We start from the raw sequence: 23,877 nt of genomic DNA on the forward strand, positions 1-23,877 counted from the left end.
TGAATGAAAGACCAGCAGCCGAAATTAGGCTGTTGTAGTCAAAATACTAAGGGTGGTGGTGGCAGCGACAATACGAGGAAGAACTTTCTTCGCTGTTGGGTGAGCTCATGTGTAATATATTACTGCGGTGATCGACATCCGAATGTTGGGATCCTCCTTCTAGCTATCAGTGACACATCCTTTCACCTTTCCATGGTCTTGATAGAGACGGTTTATACATTTGATACTATATAACATTTGACAGGGAACGATTTTCAAGCAACAAAGCCTGCTACTCAATAGCCTCTGGATGAGATTGATCCACTTAATATTTAGTGCCCTGAAGAAGTCCTGCACTAGGACGAAACGCGTCGGCTGTACCGTGTGAAAAGTTATAAATTTTGACTTTGTTTTTAATCTACTGGAAATGGAATAAAAAGAGAAAGTTTGCCAAACACATTTATTAGATATGGACTATATAAATTGTTCTTTCCGTTTCAAAATTTATATGTGGTGCACCTGTGCTTGTGTTTTGAATTGCTGTGACTTCGGTTCCTGCCAATGAAAAGAGATGTCCGCTGGGCCAGCAGATCACTCTAAATTCAGAGTACGGTTACTCCAAACTCTATATCAGGCCCCAAAGACTCTACACATGTAACCTCACAAGGTTGGCATGTTACTGTGAATGGCACTCCACATCTTTGTCTTAAAAGGCCCATTGTAGAAATGGATTTTGTTTTGTAAGTTTTGGCCACTGCTAGCTAGGGTTTGTTTTGATCCATGTACTCAAAGACAAATGGCTCTCTACCCCTGGAGCAATCCCTTTAGGCTCCTTGCAGACCAATACTGTTGTAGATACTGCTGTTTCAAGACCATCCATTAAAGATATTCTTCAGTTTTTTTTCTGAGTTCTACACTAATTCCCTTGGCTTTGGCACCCGCATTGACATACTGCATTCGTTTTAGATGAACAGAGCCTCATAACAGGCCTGTTTGCAGGCTGTCATTCACTGGCAAAGGCATGTGCCCACTTCTCCTATAATATAGAGATCAGTGCAACACAGAATAATGTGCCAGAGACATGTAGCGCATTCTGTGATGGATCACATTACAGTACCCCTAGGTGTCAGTACTGCTCATGTAGGTCCTGATAGCTTACTGGTAACAACATGATGGCCTCAGGACCCTTGATATGTAAATTCAGATTATCTTCTTAAAAATTATGAATGAGCCGTGCTCCGGGCCTGAGGTACTCAGAAAAATTACGCACATCTGAAATCCAATCATTCCAAAGATTGCAAAACTTTTAAATTTCTTCCCAGGGTTCTGTTACTGAGATTTTGGGTCCTCGGCACACTTACCACAGTACACATTTGTACCTAGGCATCCCAAATGAATAGCTGCTTCGAAGATTAAAAGGATCACTGGTAACTGATCCATATCTGTCCATGGGTGTGCGCATCCGGGAACAGGGTGGAGGATTTGACTGGGAACCCCACACATGAGCTAAATTGTGTCTGTTTCCCACATGCTGATGCAACCCCTTGTCTCCTCTGTCATGCAGGATGCGATGATCTGGTCAACACTATCTTTGAACTGGGGAGGAACATGTGCCGGCTCCAGTTGTCCGATGAGGAGATTGCGCTGTTCACAGCCACTGTCCTCCTATCTCCAGGTAAGATTTCATGGCTGTCGGAGGTAAGGTCTGCCCTGGTATCCACCCTGCTCACGTAGTTTTATGATTGACTTTGGTGTACCCTCAGTCCCCAGTACTGGTTTCATTCTTTGTTCCCTTCTTAACCTTTCTGGTTGAAGGATTCTCCCATCACCTTTTATAAGCTCTGGTACTTTTCTCGCACTTCCTGACCTCACCTGCAATGGTAGTTGGAGCTACCACATTATCGTATGAGCCACCAGCTTGTTACTCGCAGCTCCTGCACTTATGATGTTAAACGCAGAGCAACTCATTCTTTTAGTCTAATGAACTATGCCTCAGCAACAAATAAACATGCTACCATGAAGGCTTCTCTTCTGCTAATGACTGCTCATATCCATGAAGCAGTTCAACAGAGCTGGAAAGCTAGCGCTCATTTTCATGGCTTACACATCAGACAAACTTCTGCTCCAGAACCTTAATTCCCAATATCGTCTTGCTCCGGTAACAGGCATTTTGATGCCACAACTCAACTAATAATTTATTACTTGTTGAGAGCTACATCGTTGCCAAATTTTGTTGCAAGTGGAGCTCCCCGATCAGATGTCTTGTCCTTGACTCCTTCACACTACTGTGGGGCAGTAGTTTCGAGAAGGAGAGTGTGGGAACTGGGTGCAGTCAAACAGTGATGGTCGCAGGAAAGCCTCGTCCGGGGATGCAAGACCAGGGTGCCCTGTTGAACTTGCAGGATAGTGGAAGGCTAGGGTGGTGGAGTTTGCAGCTGCTCCTGCTCTTCTGGCCTCCAATTCCCATCATGGATGCACACGAGGCTAGTAACATATAGACTGGAAATACTCTATATAGCCTATCATTATTGCAAAGATCTTAGTAGGTGATAGAACAATTTGGTGGGCAGTGTTGTGGTTTGCATTGGCCCTAATCGGCGACCCGAGCAGAATACTGCTGCCACTCTTTTTTTCAGTCTAGTTAGCTAAAAAGGGCAGGTTTCAGCTACAGTCTTGTCAATCACAGAAAGCTAATGTTGCAGAATCTGTTTTCCCTGACTGGGGCTTTTTCTGAAACTGATTATTAATCCTAGTAAGTGCCTGGAATCAGTGCATTGATCCCAGAGATTATTTGATCCTTTGTACTTGAACATGCTGCAAAGGAGTAGGTTCCTTTGTTCGGAAATACCGTCATGGCCTGTAGTGCCGGATCTTTAATTCTTTGAGACTCTAATAGCTGCACTGTAGAGAGGTGTCCATTTGTACAAAGAATAGTGCAATGCTGATTAATCAAAGTGGTGAATTGCATTACCTTTTTTCTTCTTTTCCTAGATCGGCCTTGGCTGACGGATCCCAAAAAGGTACAGAAGCTCCAAGACCGGGTGTATGTAGCCCTGCAGCAGGAGATCCAGAAAAAGCACGGCAGCGACGACACACTTTCGAAGGTACAGCACACCACAGACAGGCCCAGAATTTTAAAACATACATAAGGGAGAAGTTGGCAAATTCAGGTCTCTTGCGTTTAGTGAAAGGCCTCCTCACCACATTCTTTGAAGCGTACTACACACTTCAGCATCCTCCTTGCCTTTCTGAAGGGACTGAAATAGAATTTGCAATTATGATTCAGACATCAAAGGAACACAAGGGGTTGGTTAAATCAGTTGAATTTAACCTGTTAGCTGACTTACAATGTCAGATTGTTAGATTAAGACTAAGAAGTCCTTTAATTTTGTGTCCATTGTGTACCAGATGAGTTTCCACAATGATGTCCTCTTTCGCAGCATCATCTATATATGCCGTACAATTAGCAGCTTTGCAAAAGACGAAGAATGTTGAGGTCCTTCAGAGGTCATGGCACTAGGGTTAGTAAGAAGATGTTGGGTGTGTGTCATGCATCCTCACTCTGTAAGCCTAGACATTCATCACACTCCTGCTTTGCAAATGGACATATACAGACAGCTGCATGGCCGACTTTCTGATGAAGGAGGTGCTGCCTGATTGAGATTCTCCATCACACTCGCACCCAATATGCAGTCCAAAGGTTCCAAGATATAAAGACAATAAAAGTTCACTCACCAAGTACGATTACACCAAAGCGTGATTTCTTAGCGGCCGGACGCTCACATACACATTTCGGTGGCCGAAACACAAGATAAGCGTCCACCTGCTAAGAAGTCACACTTTGGTGTAATAGTACTTTGTGAGTGTGCCTGTATTGTCCTCCTATCTGTGAACCATTCGATTGTGTGCATGTGTAGAGATTGATAGATAGATGGATAGATTGATTGATAGATGGATAGATGGATAGATAGATAGATGGATATCCTCTTTTTGCAGTGGTATAAAAACTGTGGTTCCCTGTGAAATAAGGTTTTTCATTATGATAATGACAGCCCTCAAACCACTCTGCAGAGGTTTGTCATTGTAAGACCTAGAATTGCACAGCAACGTAAGACAAAATTAAACAGCAAAGTGTTCTCTAAAGCATGTGTCAAGGAAAGTCAATTAAGCTGCGTTGTGCTGCACATTTTCTGACAGTAGCATTTTGAATCATTCCAGCTAGAAACAACATTGTTAAAATCTGAAAATGATGTGGAAAATGCAATAAATCCTTAATGTTACAGGAAATATTGCATCCACAGAATTGCATAAATCTCTGGCCCTCACAATTGTTTATTACTCTATCAACAGTTTATTCATGAAAGGTAAACCAAACTTAAACATTCTAATTCGAATTAAAGTCCATTAGCTGCACTTTGAAGAGAACAACTTTTTCAACTGAACTACAGCAAAATCACCAGGTAATATAAAAAAAGACATAACAGATAATATTGTCCTGTGTTGACCTCACAGGTTCTTGTAAGCTTAGGCCTCATAATTTATGTTAGCACCAAAACCCCTGGATGTAATATTGGACCATATTGCACAGTTACCTATTGTGTATCCCCTATTTCTATCTTTATATATTTATAATATTCCTAAATTACATGGGCAGTTGTATGCCCCTGTATCTCGTTTGAAATATTGACTTAGTGTCAATGGTTTATTATGCTTTATGGTTTATTAATAAAAGAAAAATAATGTATCTGTGAATCATAGATTCTTATCTACCAGGTGGTCCACAATAACGCAGTAAAGAAGTGAACTTAGTAAAAAATGGCAAAGCACAAATTTATAGGATTTTACACAGAGGTCTAGTGGAACTCTCATGACTTGTTAACTAAGTGAAATGAACAGGTTCCGGAGTCTGAGATAATGAGAAATAAATTTGTCGACCTGTAGTTTTAAAAAGAACATAAACTTGTTAGCTGAGTAAGTAAATCACATTTTCTCGTCTCGGGATCTAAGATGTGAAAGAGAGGCTTCAAATGACCAGAGAGACATTTCTTATAGGCATGATCAGCAGGAGAAAGAAAACTCGACAGGGAGGACCTGGCCTGAAAGTGTGGGCTGAACTGTTCCCATTGGAGCGGGTCAAGACTGATTTTGAAGAATGGTTCATCCCTCTAGATTGTTTTCCTCCCTCCAAGAAGGCGAGGCAGAGTGAGAGGGTGTGTGTGTGTTTTTTTTTTATCTATGAAGCTCTTTCAAGATCCTTAATTACAACATGGACTGGGGAATGAACATTTTGAATTGCTACATTGAATAAAGCAAATATTTAGATCACTTAGTGACACAAACCAATCAGGATGCTGCCAGACTTAAACCCACTCTAGTATGGATTAAGGAGTGTTTTTGTCATATCTTCCAAAATATTGAAACAATTTATTTTATATCTTAAAAGGACCACTTCACGTAAATTCTTTGCCTTCATGGCAGATTTTGTCTACTTCGGCCTTGATGTGTGGGCTTTAAATGCATGCAAAAAGGAACAGGATGGATTATATGACTAAAGTTCGATGCGTAAAGCTTTTGAAGGAGATGTGTTTGAACTACTCAAAAGTTATTAATGATTCAAAAAAGAAAATGTTATATCTTAACCATAATGGAGGCTCCCTTGCAGTCATCAATATAAGCCCTGTGGAAATGGTAGATATTCTTGGTTTACAGGAAATTCACTTTTCCTTTTTGCTAATGGCGTTCGACCCTTTTTCAAATCTGCACACAATTTGACACTGGGTTGGCTCACCACCTTTGGTTCTTCGTTCACTTTAATTAAGGGCATCAAATGTTTTTTGGGCAAACTAAAAAATCCAATCGCCATGTCCTGTGTGTATGTTTGCTCTCGGCAACAATAAACACTGCTAAACAAATTTACACCAAACCTATTTGTACATGCTATTCTAGCAGTATTTATTTACCGAAAAAATATGTTGAGATGTTGAGAAATAAATACAAACCTCTATAGCAGATTATTATCACAACCGTCATCTTAAGACATATATGCTTCTGTGTTTTGTAGTTGCGTTCCCGTTTGTGTATTTCAACCATATTGCTTCTAATTTTTTTAAAGGTTCACAAACAAGTTATTGGGTTTTCAAGGTTATCAGGTGTGTTAACGTGTGTGTGAAATCATGAGCAGTCTATATCGGGCAAGGGTGTTATAGATGTCTTGGTAGCCCTAACTTGTGAATTTCTTTGGGGAATTAAGGAGCTGTATTCTTGCCATACAAAAAAGACTGGCTTTGAGCATGTGCATGGCTTTTGGAGTAGGCCACTTTATAGTAATGCTGTCTTTTAATACTGGAAGGTTTTGGGTGGTTATTTTAACAGAAACAGACTACTGCGTACTTGTTAGTCATTATTTCTAAAGTTATAGACTATGGGCTTTCAGTGCTTAACTTGGGGCAGTGAGGGCCACCGGCACTTAGTTTTGGGGACCAGCACTTATTTTTCCACATCAGATGTTTAGGAGTGCAAAATACACAGATCAGAAAGACGGAAGAAGAGAAAGGCGGCAAGATGGCCCCAAAGGGAGAAAGCAGGAACACGAAAAAGGGGCAGAGAGTGTCTATTAGTGGATTAAAGACTACCAGCCTTTGTATTCAGCGTGCAGACGTTTAATTGTGCCAGCTGCCGGCTTCTTAGTAAAGCTTTGGGCACCGGCATTCTTTCTTTCACAAATTACTGGCTTTCTGTGATTTTCGGAGTACTAAGCAGAAGGCTACCCTGTCAGTGAGCAAGCACTAAGGCCAGTAATTGACCGGTGCACGTAGGCTCAATCTGTAGAGAAATGTACAACCTATAACCACAGCAAAATGTATTTCTCATATGGCCTTCAGTGTTGGGAATCAACAATGCGTCTCGTCAACGAAGCACTGCCTGTTAGGCTATGCCTCATGATGGCTCAGTGAGATAATCACTGGTAGCAAATGCAGTGTTCTGGAAGTCATGGGTTTGAATCCCAGCAAGCTGGATTCATCTGTGCATCCTCCAGAGGTCATGAAATGGAGTGTCATAAATTGGGTAATAGTAACTCTCTTACTTACAGTATCTTGAAATGGGCGAACTGTGGTACAAAGTGCTGTATAATAAAACCAGTTATTAATTATCTTAAAGGCTTGCTTGGTCTGCTTTGTTGATACTGTGTTCCTTAATACAGCACTTGCACTCACGAGTAGGGAACCTGTTCGCCCAAAAAAAGAACAAGCATTTACAATGCAATGGTTTCACCTTTTGAAAAGTTTGAGCTATTGGCATTGTAAATGACAATATTTGTATTTATGTGTTGGTTTTGAAAACAGATAAATGGCATTGTCATTTACAATGCCAATAGTTTAATCTCTGGCAAATGCCACACAGACCCACACACACCAACAGAGCCCCCCCCACACACACACAGACCCACACACACACAGACCCACACACACACAGACCCACAAACACACATACCCACACACACACAGACCCACACACACAGAGAGAGCCACACACAGAGCCACACCTAGAGCCACACACACACACCCAGAGTCACAGACACACACACACACCCAGAGCCACACACACCCACCCAGAGCCACGCCCACCCACCCACCCAGAGCCACACACACCCACCCAGAGCCACACTCACCCACCCAAAGCCACACACACACTCAGGAGAGCAAGCACAGCGAGGGGGCAGGGAAGCAAGCACAGCGAGGGGTTGCTAAATCTTTGATCTTGCAGAATTGGAAGACCACTAGAGTGCCAACATATCAGGAGTAGTATAACAAGATAAGTCAAACTAAGAAGTTTGAGGAGGCATATGCAAAAAGGTTTAGTGGTACCAAACGATTCAATGCTTCTTGGCAATTTATGGAGGGGATTGAAAATGAAGCAGAGTAAGATCTTGTACAACGGCACTGGATATTCTTTTTAGCGATGGAGAAACATAGTGTACAAAAATATAAAATGTCCATAATTTAGGCACAATGGCACTATCAAAGGTCTACTTTTAAATAAGATAGTTTCATGAAGAGATCGAGATGGAAACTCATTGAGATTAACTTTGAAAAGTACTGGTTTGTTGCTAAATCTAGCACAGTTGCACTTTATTGAAAGAATACCAAAGTATTTGTTAAACATAATGGCGGTACGATTATTTTTGTATGTTTTTCTAGGCACATCAGCACTTTGTTGGAAAAATTAACGACCTATTGTGATGATGAAATAACGATTAAGATGTTGTCTATTATGGATTGCCCAATGTATTGGTGAAAAACATATCAACGTATGAACGGTTTACTTTTCAATAAGATGGTTTCATGAAGAAATCAAGATGCAAACTCAGCGAGTTGCACTTTAAATAGTATGCTGCTAAGCTTAGCACTGTTGCACTTTACTGAAAGTATACAGAATCATTTGTTGAATACTATGGCGGAATGATTATATCTGTATTTATTTTTCTTTTTTCTGGCACATTAGCACTTTGTTGAAACAAAATAATGGTCTTTTGTAATGATGAAATGACGATTATTAATATTGTGTATTATGGACTGCCCTATGTATCTGCTTAATAAAAAGAAATATATTTAAAAAACATGTAATTATAAAACACATTTTTATTGAAAGCAAACTCTACAGAAGATGCAGTAGTAGCCACAAAGAGATAATACAGAAGAAAAAATTTAAGTTTTCAGCTGGTCACAGAAAATCAACTGTTTGGCTTGCTGACGGAAACGTAGAGGAAACTAATTCCAGAGCGTAGTGGAAAGGAAGGAAAATATACATTCCCTAAATCTGAATTTCTTGCATTTTAAAGATACAGAACATATTGCCAGTAGCAGAACACAGTGAACATGAAGGTCTATAAGAAATTAGGTGACCCTGCAATTAAATCAGTCCCTATTACAAGAAGGCTCTGTGGCAGAAATATAAAGGCCATTGAAATGCCCATAGGTGCAGGGTGATAAAGGCTCGAGGGGAATCCTAGGATGTGAAGCAATTGGTTTATTTCACTTGCTGCAAAAGACAATGAAAATACATGTTAGTAATAAAATTTTCCTGTTGTGTTTTTTTTTTCTCATTAAGAGAATGCGTTTCACTACTGCAGTGGACCACTTGGTTGGAGTGGTCCATGTGCATTGAAGGAAGAAATGAAGGGCATGTAGTCCCTTGGATTTGTATAAAGAGTACATTTGTTTCCGTGTGGGACTGAGGCAGTGAAATACACACATATAAACATAAAGATTTGGTACTTGAAGAATGTGCACTGGAGGAAGAATTTATTTTGACGGATATATTTGTAACAAATCCACGTTTTCAAATGTAGGTGACATTACATTTGAAGTGCAGATCAAATCAATGTCAATTTGCTAGTTGAAGACACAGCTTTGGTTCCATGATTCTTAAATCAAGTGATTAATAGCTGCTGGCTAAAAGTACTTGCTGGTGAGAGCAAGTCCTTCATGAAGGTTGGGGTTATCTGTGCCAGCAGAGGAACAATGATGAATAGTTAACCTCAAGATCGTTTCAGTGACCAGGAGAGGTGGATAATACTTCAAATACAGTTGGAGAGAGGGGAGGAGCTTCGCGGGCAACCAAGATGGCCGCGTAAGCTCGGAGCTCCGCGGACCTTCTGATCCTCCGCAACTATCCTGCCCGTAATCCTGATCCACGAGGGTGGATACTCGTTGCTGAGGGCCACCTGAGGCGAGCACCGTTTTCAGAATTCAAATCGGTGTCTCCTACGCGGAGCTACGTCGAGTGGGACCCCGTGCCAGCTTGATGCCATTGTCTCTGCGGACTCCGCTGCTACGCCTTGCTGATCTGCGGAGTGCCAGCCTGCTTTCGTCAACGGAGAAGTGTACTGGACAGCGGTGCTATTTGGTCGACGGGGCACGCCTGGAACGGTTTCCCATTGACGTCCCGGAGATAACTTTGGGTCTCTGGGCTTGGACTTGCCTGGCATAGCCCTTTGTTCTCTGAGATCTAACATGGCGGGCAAGGGGGACCTCGACAAGCCATCTAACAGAGGAGTGCGCAGTAAACCGCAACAGCAGCAGCAGAATCGGATTGAGCGCTACACTCAGCCGAAAACACCGCCTGTTACTGGTCCCTCTGCCAAGAGCATCCCACATTCGGGCTCGCCGGACGGCTCTGAGCCCACTTTGACCGACATTTTGGGAGCCATTACGAGTTTCCGGGCGGACATGCAGCAACAACATGAAGTCCTCACGCACAAGGTGGATGGCATGGCCGTTGATCTGTCCCTCATCAGAGCCGACTTGGGCAAAACCAATGACAGGGTTAAAAATCTGGACATCAAGACGGCCAGTCTTACGGAAGACGTTTCGGACTTGCAAACGGAGGTCCGGAACCTGCAGAGGACAGCGGAGCACTTCGCGAGGCGGCTGGATGATTTCGAAAGCCGGGCCAGGCGGCAGAACGTCCGCATTGTCGGCGTACCGGAGGGTTCGGAGGAGGCAGCAACGGACCTCCTCGTTGAAGAACTGATCAAGACCCATCTGGCCCCGCCTGGCCTCAGCAACTTTTTCTCGGTGGAGCGTGCCCACCGGGTACCGGGTGGCCCGCCGAAGACTGGCGCGGCACCTAGACCCATCGTGGCCCGGCTGCTTAACTTCCGCGACAGGGATGCTGTCCTGCAGGCTTCCAGGCGACATGGGCCACTTAAATTTCAAAACGCCGATGTCCATTTTTACCCAGATTTCACCAGGACGGTTCAGCGACAGCGCCGAAGCTATTCTGGGGTGAAGAGACGACTGCGGGACCTAGGCCTCAAGTACTCTATGATGTTCCCTGCTAAGCTCCGGATAGAATACGAGGGCCGTGCTATGTTCTTTGACTTCGCTGAGAACGTCAGTGACTGGCTGGACACTCTACCACCGCGCCGAGAAGCACAGGAGGACCATGAGGGTGGCGCAGCTGGCGGCTCGGACCTATGAGACTTGGTTCTGTAGTGGGTGACTACTTGATTCTCTTGCTGGCCTCGGTGGCTATCTAATGTTGCTTTTAGGTATCGTACTATCTTTCCTGTCAGCACATGGAGGGTGGCGGGAGGTGTTCGCGGAGATTCCTTACTCCTCTGGGTGTCTTTTTGTAGAGTAGTTATGGGGCGACAGGCACACTGCTGGTTGGGGGGGCTTTTTAGTCACATGCAGGGGTGCAGGGTGGGGGGTGCAATTTTGCGAGTTTTGTTGATTGTTTGTTCTATCTTTTTTTCTTCCTTGAGGCAATGGACTGTGTGTTTTACTGTACAATGGACGTTTGGGTTGGATGGAGTCGGGTGGGGCGGGCTGTTCGGGGATGGGGGGTAGGAAATTAAAAGTGCTTAGCTGGAATGTCAATGGACTAGGTGATCGGGTTAAGAGAGGAGTGGTGCTCCAGCTGATAAAAAGGAACATGCCTGATATTGTTTTACTGCAGGAAACGCACTTAGTGGGTAACTCTTGTAGGGCCCTGAATCGCAAGGGTTACAAAATGGTCGCCCACTCTGGGTTCTCCTCGGGCTCCCGGGGGGCGGGCATTCTTGTACGTACGTCCCTTCCTCTTGAGATAGACGTCACCCTACTAGATGATAGGGGACGCTACGCAGCTGTGGCGGGAAGGTGGGAGGGACGTTCCCTGGCCCTGCTATCGGTTTATGTTCCCCCTGGCCTCCAATCTAGCACCTTTCGGGACCTTGGTGGCGCCATTTTGTCCCTGCCTTCGGGCCTGTTGATCCTAGGGGGTGATTTCAACTCAGTCTGCTCTGGCGCTCTAGACCGTCAGCCACCGAGAGACCTCCCGGGTTCCCAAACGTGGCTGCCGACCTTCCTTGACTCTATGGGTCTGGTGGATTGTTGGCGGCTATTGCACCCGGCGCTTCGTCAGTTTTCATTCCTTTCCGGTGCCCATGGAAGTCTGTCCCGCCTGGATTATGTCCTCACCCTGGCGGCGCAATCGCCTGCCGTCTCTGAGGCGCGTTTTTTGGCGAGGGGCGTTTCCGATCACTCGCCGCTGTGGATCTCATTTGACTTCGGTGTCCTTTTGTCCAGCCGCCCGGCAGCGATAAATCCCTGGTACTTCCGCAACCATAACACACGAGCGCTTTTGGCCAAGGCCATCGACCTATATTTTACGGAAAATACTGGCTCAGTGAGCTCTGCGGTCACTCTTTGGGAGGCCTTCAAAACGGTGTTGCGGGGTGAAGCCCTGTCTCTCATCGCGGCGGCTAAACGAACTCGTGATGCGGATCTCATGCAAGTTGAGGAGGAGGTCTTGGATCTCGAGTCCCGTCTGGGGCCCGAGCCCGAACCCTCTCTCCTGCATGAACTCTCTCTGAAACAATCGGAGTACCACGATCTCGCCACGAACGCAGCCCTGATCCTGGCGAAGGAGCAACAAGGCCGGATCTATGATGTTGGTGACAAGGCGGGCAAATTGCTGGCCTGGCTGGACAGGCGGGAAATGGCAAGCCGGGTGGTCCCGGAGATCCTGTGCGAGGACGGAGTGGTGGTTACTGACCCGAGTGCCATCGCCGAGTCTTTTGCTGACTATTTTCGGGGGGTCTATACCTCTGGTTCGGATCGCTCCGAGGCTGACTCAGCTGAATTTCTCTCGGCGATAGACCTTCCTTGCCTCTCTGAGGAGGACAGGGTAGACATTGACCGGGACATCACTGCGGACGAGATCGCCCTGGCGATCCGCTCACTGCGTGCAGGCAAAGCAACCGGACCCAATGGCATACCGGTTGAACTATACAAGATCCGGCCGGACGTGCTCTCCCCTCACCTGAAGGATATGTTCCTCCGTGCCCGTGAGGATGGTGTCTTCCCCCTGGACCAGCGACTGGCCACTATAGTGGTTATTCACAAGGATGGCAAGCCGCGAGATGTTTGTAGGTCCTACCGCCCCATTTCTTTACTCAATGCTGAACCCAAGATCCTGGCCAAGCTGTTGGCTAATCGCTTGATTGGGGTTATTAGTGACCTGGTGCACCCGGACCAGTCCGGTTTTATACCCCGCCGCAACACTGCCCTTAACCTGCGACGCTTGCACGGGGTTATGGCCAGAGTTCACGCCATTACGGAGCCGGCGGTGCTGGCCTCTCTTGACGCCACAATGGCCTTTGATTCCTTGGAATGGAATTATTTGTGGGCAGTGTTGACGAAACTTGGATTTGGACCGGGTTTCCTGGGCTGGGTGCAACTCCTTTATGCCAGCCCCCTGGCTGCTGTTACGGTTAACGGTCGAATGTCTGCTCCCTTCGCGCTTCAACGCGGCACCAGACAGGGCTGCCCCTTGTCTCCGCTCCTGTTTGCGCTGGCTCTAGAGCCCCTCGCGGCGATGCTGCGCTCCCACCCTGACTTGCATGGGATCTCTTGGTCCCCGGGTTTTGAGGACCGGGTCTCCCTGTACGCAGACGACATCCTGCTCTACTTCACCTCCCCTTGCAAGTCGCTTATTGTGGCGTGTGATGTGCTCAGGCTGTTTGGGCGCTACTCCGGCCTCATTATCAACTGGGCCAAATCCTCCCTTTACATCCTCAAGGGTGACACGCCGCGCCTCCCTAGAGGTTGCAACATACAACTGGCGGGACAGGGCTTTAAGTACTTGGGGATTTACATTTCCCACAACCGTAAGGCAAGGTACGACCACAACTTGCTCCCCCCGCTCCACCGACTGAGGCGGGATGTGGAGAGTTGGCGTAAGCTCCCTCTCTCGTTGCTGGGCCGGGCGGCGTTATTTAAAATGATGTCCCTGCCCAGGTTCCTGTATGCCTTGCAGAACACTCAGGATCTTGTCCCGGCCCGCTACTTCAGGGAGGTTGAGAGCCTGCAGCGTGCCCTTCTTTGGGATGGACGACCTCGTGTCGCTGTCCGGAAGCTTACCATGCCATGGTATGACGGGGGCATTGCGTTGCCAGACGTGCGGAGATACTACTGGGCCTCCCAACTTACCGCTATCAATCATGGTTTTTACGGCCCCGTGGACAGCCCTGGCTATGCCATGGACCGCTGGCTTTTACATGGAGGCAATTACTATCGCGCTCTATATTCTAGATCCTTCGATCGGAACCTCACGGGCCCGACCAAGGCGGCGGTCCATGCGTGGCGTACGGTCACTAAGATACAGGGCTGGCAGGGCAGACTGACGAGATTTACCCCTCTCTTTGATTCCGACATTTTGGGCAAGCTTTGGCACACCAAGGGCTTTGAGAAGTGGGACCTCATAGGCATCTCGAGGGTTGAGGACATGCTTTCCAGGGGGGTGGTCAAGACTTTCCCACAGCTGCAGGCGGAGTATAAACTGAGTGGAACGGAGTTCTTCCGCTACGCCCAGCTGCAACACGCAATAGCCGCCGCCAGACCGGAGGAGGGTGACATCCCCGAGAGCTCGCCTTTGGAGGACAGGGTGCTGGACGGGCATATGCCGGATAGCGCCATCTCCCTGTCCTACAAGAAGCTGATAAACGTTCAGGTGGACCTCCTCCAGCGCTTGCGGGAGCAGTGGGTGGCCGATGGGTTGGAACTGGACGATGAGGACTGGCAGAGTGCTGTGTCCTCCCCTAAGGAGGTCGCCATTTCCTCACGTCTGAGGCTGGTCCAGTTTAAAATTCTTCACCGAGTGTATGTCACCGGCCCCAGGCTTGTGCATATGGGCTTCTCGCCGGATGGCCTTTGCCGTCGTGGCTGCGGAGCCCCTGCCACCTTTCTGCATATATTGTGGGAGTGTCCCGTTATTGCCCCTTACTGGGAGAGGGTCCATAGAGTGATGCGGGAGGTGACTGGAGTGGAGTTAGCTGCGGAGGCGCGCAGGTGCCTCCTCAATGTTTGGGAGCCTAATGACTATGATACGGCGCAGACCCGATGGGCTACACTGGGCAATATGGTCGCTAAACGGGACATAGCACAAAGATGGGGTTCTAACGTGGCCCCCCTGGTGGTACAATGGAAGGCCAACATGGACTGGTGTATGTTGCGTGAAAAGACTGTGTATACTGCCAGGGGGCGGCCTCAGACATGGAACAAGGTATGGGGTGCCTGGAACGCCTACAGAGGGGATTTGTGCCTACCACCTGCACCGCTACCACGGGATGAACGCTTGTCGCCATAGACGTTGACAACAGCTATGTTACTCTTGTTCTGATTCTCCTGTTCTTCCTTCCCCCCCCCCGCTTCTTGCTACATTCTGCCTCAGTTCTTTCTACAACTTCTCTAGCCTCTGCCGCCTCCTACCGACTCATGGTCTCTTTCTCTTCCATTGCCTTTTCCGCGCCCTCGGGCGCTTTGTTTATGTTTCTGTGTGTAAAATAAAAAACAACCTGCATTGTTCTGCCATGAATCGCGTGGCACTATGACCGTACTGATACGTTGCTGCCTTGCCTCCGGGATGTTAGGCTGAATAGCTGTGTGCTTTCCTACAATAAAGGTTTTAAAAAAAATTTTTTTTAAAAAAATACAGTTGGAGACGTAAGGACCTCTATTGTCTGAGGGGCGGCTGATCAAATCTAGGGAGATAAATCATCTAACTTGTTTGCTAATTGATAATTCTTTGGTATCAGGAAATGTATGTCTGAGCCAATCTTCTGTGCAGTTCATTAACTGATTCATGAGTCTAATAGGCATGCAGCCCTAGAGTGCTCAAAAACGGAAAACGTGTTAGTAATTTTGATATATTAAAACGGATATATCGATAACTCAGTAGGCCAGATGAAGTTGTAATTGCATTACTATCAATAACAGTGTTGTAGGTATCTCTGGCAAGTGTGGTTATATTTTTCAGTGGTTATGAATCTTGTATTTTGATCACAAGTTCATTCATTTATGCAGGGAAAGGTAGTAATATGCGTACGGCACTGGGACATAATGATATGCTTACAACTCAGTAAAATATGACAGAATAATGAAGAAGGGAAACCATTGTGGAAAGCTTAAAGTAGTCACCATTTTGATTTGACTACAAACATATATATTTCGAAACTGGAAGGGGGGACGGGCTCACGGACAGCGGGAGGGGGGACGGGCTCACGGACAGCGGGAGGGGGGACGGGCACACGGACAGCGGGAGGGGGGACGTGCTCACGGACAGCGGGAGGGGGGACGGGCTCACGGACAGCGGGAGGGGGGACGGACTCACAGACAGCGGGAGGGGGGATGGGCTCAAGGACAGCGGGAGGGGGGATGGGCTCAAGGACAGCGGGAGGGGGGACGGGCACACGGACAGCGGGAGGGGGGACGGGCTCACGGACAGCGGGAGGGAGACGGGGGCAGGGACGGGCACACGGACAGCGGGAGGGGGGGCGGGAACGGGCTCACGGACAGCGGGAGTGGTGGCGGGAACGGGATAAAAAAGTATTAAAATATGCCGCTTACCTACTAGTAACTCTTGAAAAGTGAAATCGCGCAGCCCACCTCTGCAAAGCACACGTTGGAAATGAAACCAACATGCCGATACGAAAAAAAAAAAACAACCGCCGCATGGCGCACGCAAATAGGCGGGATGAGTAAAAATCGCCGGAACTCCAACGAATCTGCTCGGGGAATGAGTGACGCATCTCTGTTCCAATGGCTAGCCTCCATTTATGGAGCTAGTCAATGGAACAGAGAGGCGGAACAAAGCCCCAGACTGTTCTCAAAAGATTTCGCCTGCGCGAACGCTGCTGCGCAGCGGATCGCCAGGCCAAACCTTAAAAGGGCCTTCAGGACTTAGAAACCTGCTTGTTGATAGAAAAAAAAGCTTTGCAGAAAGAAGTAAGAACTCTGCAATATAGTCAGTGATTGCCTATTTCACAGCTACTGGTATGTGGGTTTAACTGATTTCAAACCATGTTTCTAGGTCTATTGACCACAGTTTTCTTTGCCTGTATGACTTTAGTGTTCGTTTTCTTGACTGTCTCCTCTTGTTTTTTTTTTTAGATCCTCTCAAAGCTACCCCTCATGAAGTCCATTTGCAACCTCCACTTGGACAAGCTTGAGTTTTTTCGACTACTGCATCCGGACACTGCAAATAATTTCCCCCCTTTATATAAGGAGGTCTTCAACTCTGAGTTGCAGTATTCGGACTTGAGGGAAAGCTAGACCGCTGGCTCAAAAGGGCTGGCTGTAAAACTGCTAATCCCCATGCTCCAAAGGCAAGTGGACGTCATGGCAGCCAAAAGGCATGCTTTGTAAGAAGCCAAAAGCTGTTTGGTTTTGCTTTTCCAAACCGGCCTATAGCCCCTGCTGCTTATGACCCTTCAGTCAAAGCTGCATTCCCTCGACTGAAAACACTCTTGAATGTAGTGAACCTTAGCAGAAAGTGGACTTTGCCGATACCCGTGAATGTGACAACTCCACTTGGTCAAGAAGAACAAGAGGCTACAGCAGCAACTCTTACACCTTCTGTCTTCGTGAATTCAAAGAGAGGCAAACGAGTGGCCAAATTAGGAGGAAAACGTGCACAGGAAACTGAATAGAAAGTAAAAAGGTGGGATAAGAGAAAGTGGTCTGGGTCTGGTTTTCCTAGGCACTGTGTTTCTGTTTTGTTGATGGGGGTTGTATTCAATAACATGTTCCTGAGACGGTGGGAATTAGGGAAAAGCTTTTTGATCTTCTCTGTTTGAGACCACCTCTAAAGAGTTGGACTGTGTTTCACTTTTGCAGACAATCAATTTGTTCCACATGCACCAGCAATCAGCACCAGTGATGGAGCACCCGTAAGCCAGCTCAGAGGCTGCATAAATAAGCACATCTGCCAGATGCTCCTGAATGTAATCAGTATAGCTCTTGGGTTTGTTGGTTTTGAGCGGTGATTTGACAATGGCACCAGTTGGCTGACATTACATCATAGAAAGACCACCCAAAAATACCATACGTCTGACTATTATTATGGTACACTTGGCAGCACACATTATTTCTTTGGTGGTATCTTTAACATTCCTTAGAGGCAGCTCACTTGGCAACCATCCCCCTCTTCCCCACCCCCCAATGTAGAAATGGTGAATCCTAGGGATAACGGCGTAATAGGATGTAAGGCGGTCTTCAGTGTTCCATTTCCCAAGGGAGACCAATTAAGGGATCACTTAACCTAGACTCACCATGAATTAAATCTGCCATTTGGATTCCATATGTAGATGAAAAACAGTGAATTGGTTCTGGTATATTATTTATTATTTTGGCACTTATCTTTATTTATAAGGGTGGGAGTAGTTTGTGGGTTGCACACCTACGTGCTCAGACCTCTGGAACATTTTCTGCAGGGAACAGACCAAGACCAGGACCAATGACAAAGAGTCGCACTAACACATTAAGAACCAGTGACAAATAGTGGCTCTGTTACATCAAGAACCAATGACAAACAATGGTACTAGTACATGAAGGACCAATGACAAACAGTGACACTAGTTAATCAAGGACCAGTCCTATGCAGGCTGCTTGTGATGTTGGGAGGCCTCTGCCAATATGTGGATTACAGCCTAGTGGGATTCTTCGCTTTAGATGCCCAAACGTATGAGGATAGTCAAAGTCAAAGTAACCTATGAATGTATTTTCACCCATTGACACTTTTTAAATGGATAACATCCTCTTCACTCTTACGGGGCAATCCTTTGACACCGAATGTTCTCTCTCATCCACCTGTCTTTCGTTTAGCGTGCTGGCACTCCGGCCCTCACACAGAGCCATACAATTCCTTTAATAACGGCCACAGATTATTTTGTGCTCACAATTATGTTTGTAAACAAGCTTCTGTATATACTGAAGCAGATGGCTGAAATGAGTTGAATTACATTGACCGATTGGCAACCAGGGCACTTATAATACTGCTGCTGCCTGAGAATTTAGTAAATAACAACTTACTGATTTACACTGAACCTGCTAAAGTGCTTTGTGTGCAGTTGATATTCTTAACACTTGAGCAGTTCTTCTCTATATAAACCTCCTTGGCTTTTTGTTTTGTTTTTTCCCTTCATCACGTTCCCAATTTCACCACTGTCACCTTTCACAGCCCTCATTCCTTCAGCGTTTCCTCAGTTCCTTGCCTCCAATTTCTAATTCGAGTTGGATTCTCTTAAAGAAATCTCCTTCAAGAAATTGTTCAATTCTAAGTCCAGCTGTAGTCAATCTTGCCCTATCCGCCTTTCTGCTTTCGCTCGCGCACTTTCTTGCAGAGAACTCTTCATTGTAGCACTAGCCTTTGACAATACCTTTCATTGTCCTCTTTATATGAATGTTGATAGAAAAAGAGACATCAAATACTCTTTGACCCCAATGACCTCGCACAGTGACCTCTGTTTCACACTTCGCCCTGTAGTGACTTTCATCATGGTTTGTCCAGCAGACCACTGCTTAATTTGCGCCAGTGGTCTCCGTTGCTCTCCACTTTTGTGTGGCTTCACAATTTGTATGCTCACATCTTTTACATGTATGTAAAAGCTCTCTCTCTCTAGGCTCTAGCTTCAAATAAGTGAAGATACCACTGTTGGACTGTAGTCTGACATCACAGACGAGAGGACAACAAAGTTTATACTCTGCCTTTTGCGTCACACGTGAAAAGTTAGCAGTGTTCGGCTCAGGGTTCCGATGTCATAGACCGGAGTCTAACCGTGTTACACTCGCCATGCTACGCCGCAGATCAGAAGATAGTGATGTAGGGCTGGGCATTATGATCTCCCAGACTGAGGATTACAATGTTGCACTCTTCTTTCTATCAGAAAAAAACAATGTCTTTGCATTCTGATCTTACACACCAGAGTAAAACAATGTCACACTCTGCATTCTGACATCTCAGGCAGAAGACAGAAAAGTAGGCCCTGGGGATTCTGATTGCACCAACAGAGGATAACTATGTTACACTCCGCATTCAAAGGTCACAGATCAGAAGAAAACAATGTCCATCTCTGCATCGTGTGGTCACAGACGAGAGGATAAGTGCTACATTCGGGATTTCGACACCTAAGAGCACCAAACAACAATGCTAGTCTCCATAATTTAAATGTCACAGAAGAGAAGATAACAATAATGTATTCTGCGAATAGCAACGTAGGGCTGTACACGATGCGTCACATTGTCGCACATGCTCCCCAGAACACTACCCCCCCCCCCTGCCCCCCATCATCGTTGGACCCTCTGTTGGAAGTATGAGACCACCCCCACAGAAAACACAGCTGTGAGAGTCCGTTATCTCCCTGTTGTACTCCAAGATAGAGGTGTTTCTGATTACCTGTGGTTCAAAGCCGACCCCCACAAAATAGCTCTTCAAAAATAACATAATGCACCAAGTGTGGAGGAATATAGGCTAGGGAATAGGGTTTTTTAGGGAGCTCCGTGTTAATAAAAATGCGGGTACCTACATGTTTTATTTAGATTGTATTTAGCGTTTTTTGTCAGCAACTATTTTGAGTGAGCTGTATCTCATTGGCTACTTTGTGTTTAGCTATGTTGGGCATGCATTTTCACAACTCACCATCGCATACATATGTATGTACAAGAGATTTTGATTTTGATCGCTCCGATAGCTAATTTTGTAAAATATTAATATATTTATTGTCTAAGTGCATAGAAAATGTCAATTTAAACACACTTGGCTATCTGGTCTTATCCAGGAAACCGACCCGAATGGCACCATCCACGTAGACTGTGAATGTCATTGTGCTCAGCTGTAGAAGTATGCGTCCCAAAGGAGGATGAGCATTCACCAGTCCTAAACTACCGGCCTCGAAATCTGTGTGTGTTAGTACCACTTGAAGGGGAGATGTGATCATCAATGGTCTTCAGTAGATCCGGGACATGAGTTTGAACCTTTATTTCCTTCCACCATGTTAATTGTATGATCCTGGGGAATCGCTATGTCTCTGTGCCTCGGTTCCCTTATCTGCCAAACTTGTAGGAGGATAGGAGTCCACCTATAGCATTACATGATGGGTGACAACTCAGCATTTATCTTACATGATCCAGAAAAGACCTCATAAACTCTTAAAACTGTGGCCCCAGACTTCTCCTCTTGACGTGAAATACATCTTTACCCAGTGTTGCTCAGTGTTCAGTAAACACGTCCTGAATCACATGTGGCCGCCCAAAAACGACAGGAAACAAATACCTTAGCACTGTGTTCAAAAATACTATTTATAAAGGATAATATATATTTGAATCACTGCTTGTGAATGTTGGTATAAAGTTAAAACAGAAGCTACCTTCCACTCTGTCTTTTTTTTTTTACTTGTTAATTTATTGAAAAGTGTTTGATGTTTGTAGCAAATATGTAATGATTTGCAGAAGCAGATTCATGGACATTACTGTGGTTGGTGGGTGTTGCACTTGTCAACTCATACCAAGTATCTGGGCATCTCTTTTGTAGTCCTGGAATCTTCTTTTTTTTAACAAATAATTGTTGCCAGGTGTGTTTGTCCAATTGGTTGAACTGAAGTGAATCGAGACTACAACTCCCAGATTGCATCAGGTTTTAAAATGAGAGCCAAGTATAGGAGACATGTCCTGATGACAGGGAGTGGGGATTTGTCAACCTCAGTTTCACTGCCATAGAGGTTGCATAGAACAAGAGCCTAAGAAAAAAGTTTATTGGATTCCGTCAGCCCCAATGCAGGTTTTATGAAGAACACCCTGGTGCATTCTGGGAAGTGTAATGTGAATTCTGCAGGCATTACTAAGAAATAAATCCAGTTGAGTGTGTAAAGCTGCTTGACACCAGTGCTGCACTATGAACTCAGGAGCCCGAGTGGCACACAGTGGCCACCTCAGCATTAGCCATTGTTGAAGTCCACTTGACTGGCAAGCCAAATAAAAATTGTCTGTGGATACTAACGGGGAATAAATCAGTTGAGCGATTATGAATCATTCCATTTTGTCTTTCTAAAACTTAGAAAACTGTATCTGTTTTCTTCACGTCTCGTCTTGTAAGAATGTAACTTCTATTTTTGTAATAAAAATGAAAAATACAACAAAAGTAAAAGATTGTAAAGAATATTTTAGCAGCAGACCTATCTCGCTTGCTGTGGGAAATTGTTTATTATTTAAAACAAAATGGAAAGGAAAAATCCTTGCCTTTTTTTGTATAAAAAGTGAAAATTATAAATATATATATATTGTACAAAATTTACTGAATTTTCAGAGGTGTGGTGTTAAGCAATATAGTTGTATATTGCATAGATATTGCCTAAATGAAAATAAAGTGTTTTACATGAAGTATTATATGTGATTTCCTTTTTTGGGACAGGGAGTGGTACAGATGAGAACTTGTGTATGTTTACCTGTCAGAATTCTGTTTTATGTTGCTATCTTTCTACAAATGGCTTGAGTGTTTGGCTGTGGTCTATTGGGAAATAGTCACGGCGTTGCCTCTGAAAGGCCAGTTGGTCTTGGGAAGAGAAAGGTGTCTTTACTACTTCGGCACCAATCCCGATTCCGGCATAGACATCTATTTGTCGCAGACCTGGAACTGTAGATAGGCACAAAATGTGAAGCCCAAGAGTCGTTGCCTGCAGGATTGTCACCTGCCGCAGATCATGGAGGAAAATTGCAAACACTTCAAGTTTGCACATATTCATTGAGCGCGTCATCTACCATTTCTGAGCTCAAAAACACTGAAAATTGTGCAAATCAATGCTGCGGTCTTCAGCGGTGCTAGCAGCAGACAGCCAAAAATTGCCCTTGCAAGCATGAAATATTCCCTCCGTGCCCGAGAGGGAAATTTGAAAACTGTCAAAATGGTACTCCTGTGTAATGGTAAAAAGGATGCATTGGCAATGACGTCATAACGTGTGGTTGGCTCATCCCCAACACTGCCAACTTTTGGAGGCTTTTGTCTATCATGCCATAGCTCCTTTTTCTCATACAGGCAATTTTTGTTTTGGTTATAACTCCGTACGTGGGGATGGTTGGGGTACATTAAAAGAGGATTTCAAACTCAGACCTCTTCTGAAAAAGTCAGAAATAATAGCCTAGTGCATAAATTGACAATACTAAACTGCAGGCAAGTTATAGTAGGAAAACCTAAATGCGTATTTTCTTAACCTATGTTATCACAGTGAAAAACCAGAGAGGCACTGTAAATAAATCTTTTGCCAAAAAGGTGAGTCCACAGTCTACCTCTGACAGAGCTAAAACAAAAAACAGTGGACTGGAATGCCACAGTAAGGACTACTAGGAGATTGATCAGGTATGTCTGTACATCAGTTGTGTCCTCTCCTGGTCTTCGTGGATTGTGCACTGTGATTGGTCCACGTGGAGAACCAATCTCAGCCTGTTTTGAATCTGCAGTGCATCATTTAGCAGGTGGTGGTAACCAGCACTTATTTTGGGGATCTGGAGTTTGACCCAGAGAGAAGAACCGGGAGAAATAGAAGACTATGATGGGGGAGACTAATGGAGAAGAAGAGGCAAGAAAAAAGAACCTGGAAGAGTGAGATTAAGAGACAGGAAGTGTAGGGTGATGGAAAGATAAGCCACGATCTGAAATCAAGATTAACCATCCTTGCAACTCATGAGATAAAAAGACCGGTAATGTAGGGAGGCGGAAATCCGAGGTATGAGCTGGAATCAAGGCTCGGCAGAAGCGGTATTCGGCAACACTGGTGACAAGTTCCTGAGAAACTCTGAGGTCATGTGGTAAAATGGAGAAGAGTTGCCACCAGTATATGGAATCTAGGTGGACAAGGACACATGGTTTAGGGTAATTTCAGATTAGAATTTAATTCCCCATTCCAAGGACAATCACTCATATTAGCTGGATTTAGTTGCTGGATACCAACAGGAAATTTTAATTCCAGCCACCCAGTATCCCTTCGCCAAAATCAGCCTAACTAGTAATCGGGTCATTTAAAAAGTTGAGTTACCAGACTTGGAAAACAAAACGGCATTGTTGGGTATTAGTATAGTAAAAACA

The 23,877-nt window shown here is 45.3% G+C and overlaps 1 protein-coding gene across 2 annotated transcripts in view; it reads left to right on the forward strand.

Moving 5' to 3' along the window:
* Positions 1-22,181, forward strand: part of LOC147673331 (nuclear receptor ROR-beta-like) — a 125,950-nt gene extending 103,769 nt beyond the window's left edge. For both annotated transcript variants that reach the window (XM_086947169.1, XM_086947170.1), the window contains 3 exons: positions 1,544-1,654; positions 2,971-3,083; positions 16,917-22,181. In XM_086947169.1, the coding sequence (XP_086803295.1) occupies positions 1,544-1,654; positions 2,971-3,083; positions 16,917-17,078 (386 nt within the window). In that variant the 3' untranslated portion in view covers positions 17,079-22,181. The remainder of the gene's footprint in view (positions 1-1,543; positions 1,655-2,970; positions 3,084-16,916) is intronic.
* Positions 22,182-23,877: the final 1,696 nt, after the last annotated feature.

Source organism: Lissotriton vulgaris, chromosome 12 (genome assembly GCF_964263255.1).
Source record: "Lissotriton vulgaris chromosome 12, aLisVul1.2, whole genome shotgun sequence".
In the NCBI taxonomy this organism is placed as follows: domain Eukaryota; kingdom Metazoa; phylum Chordata; class Amphibia; order Caudata; family Salamandridae; genus Lissotriton; species Lissotriton vulgaris.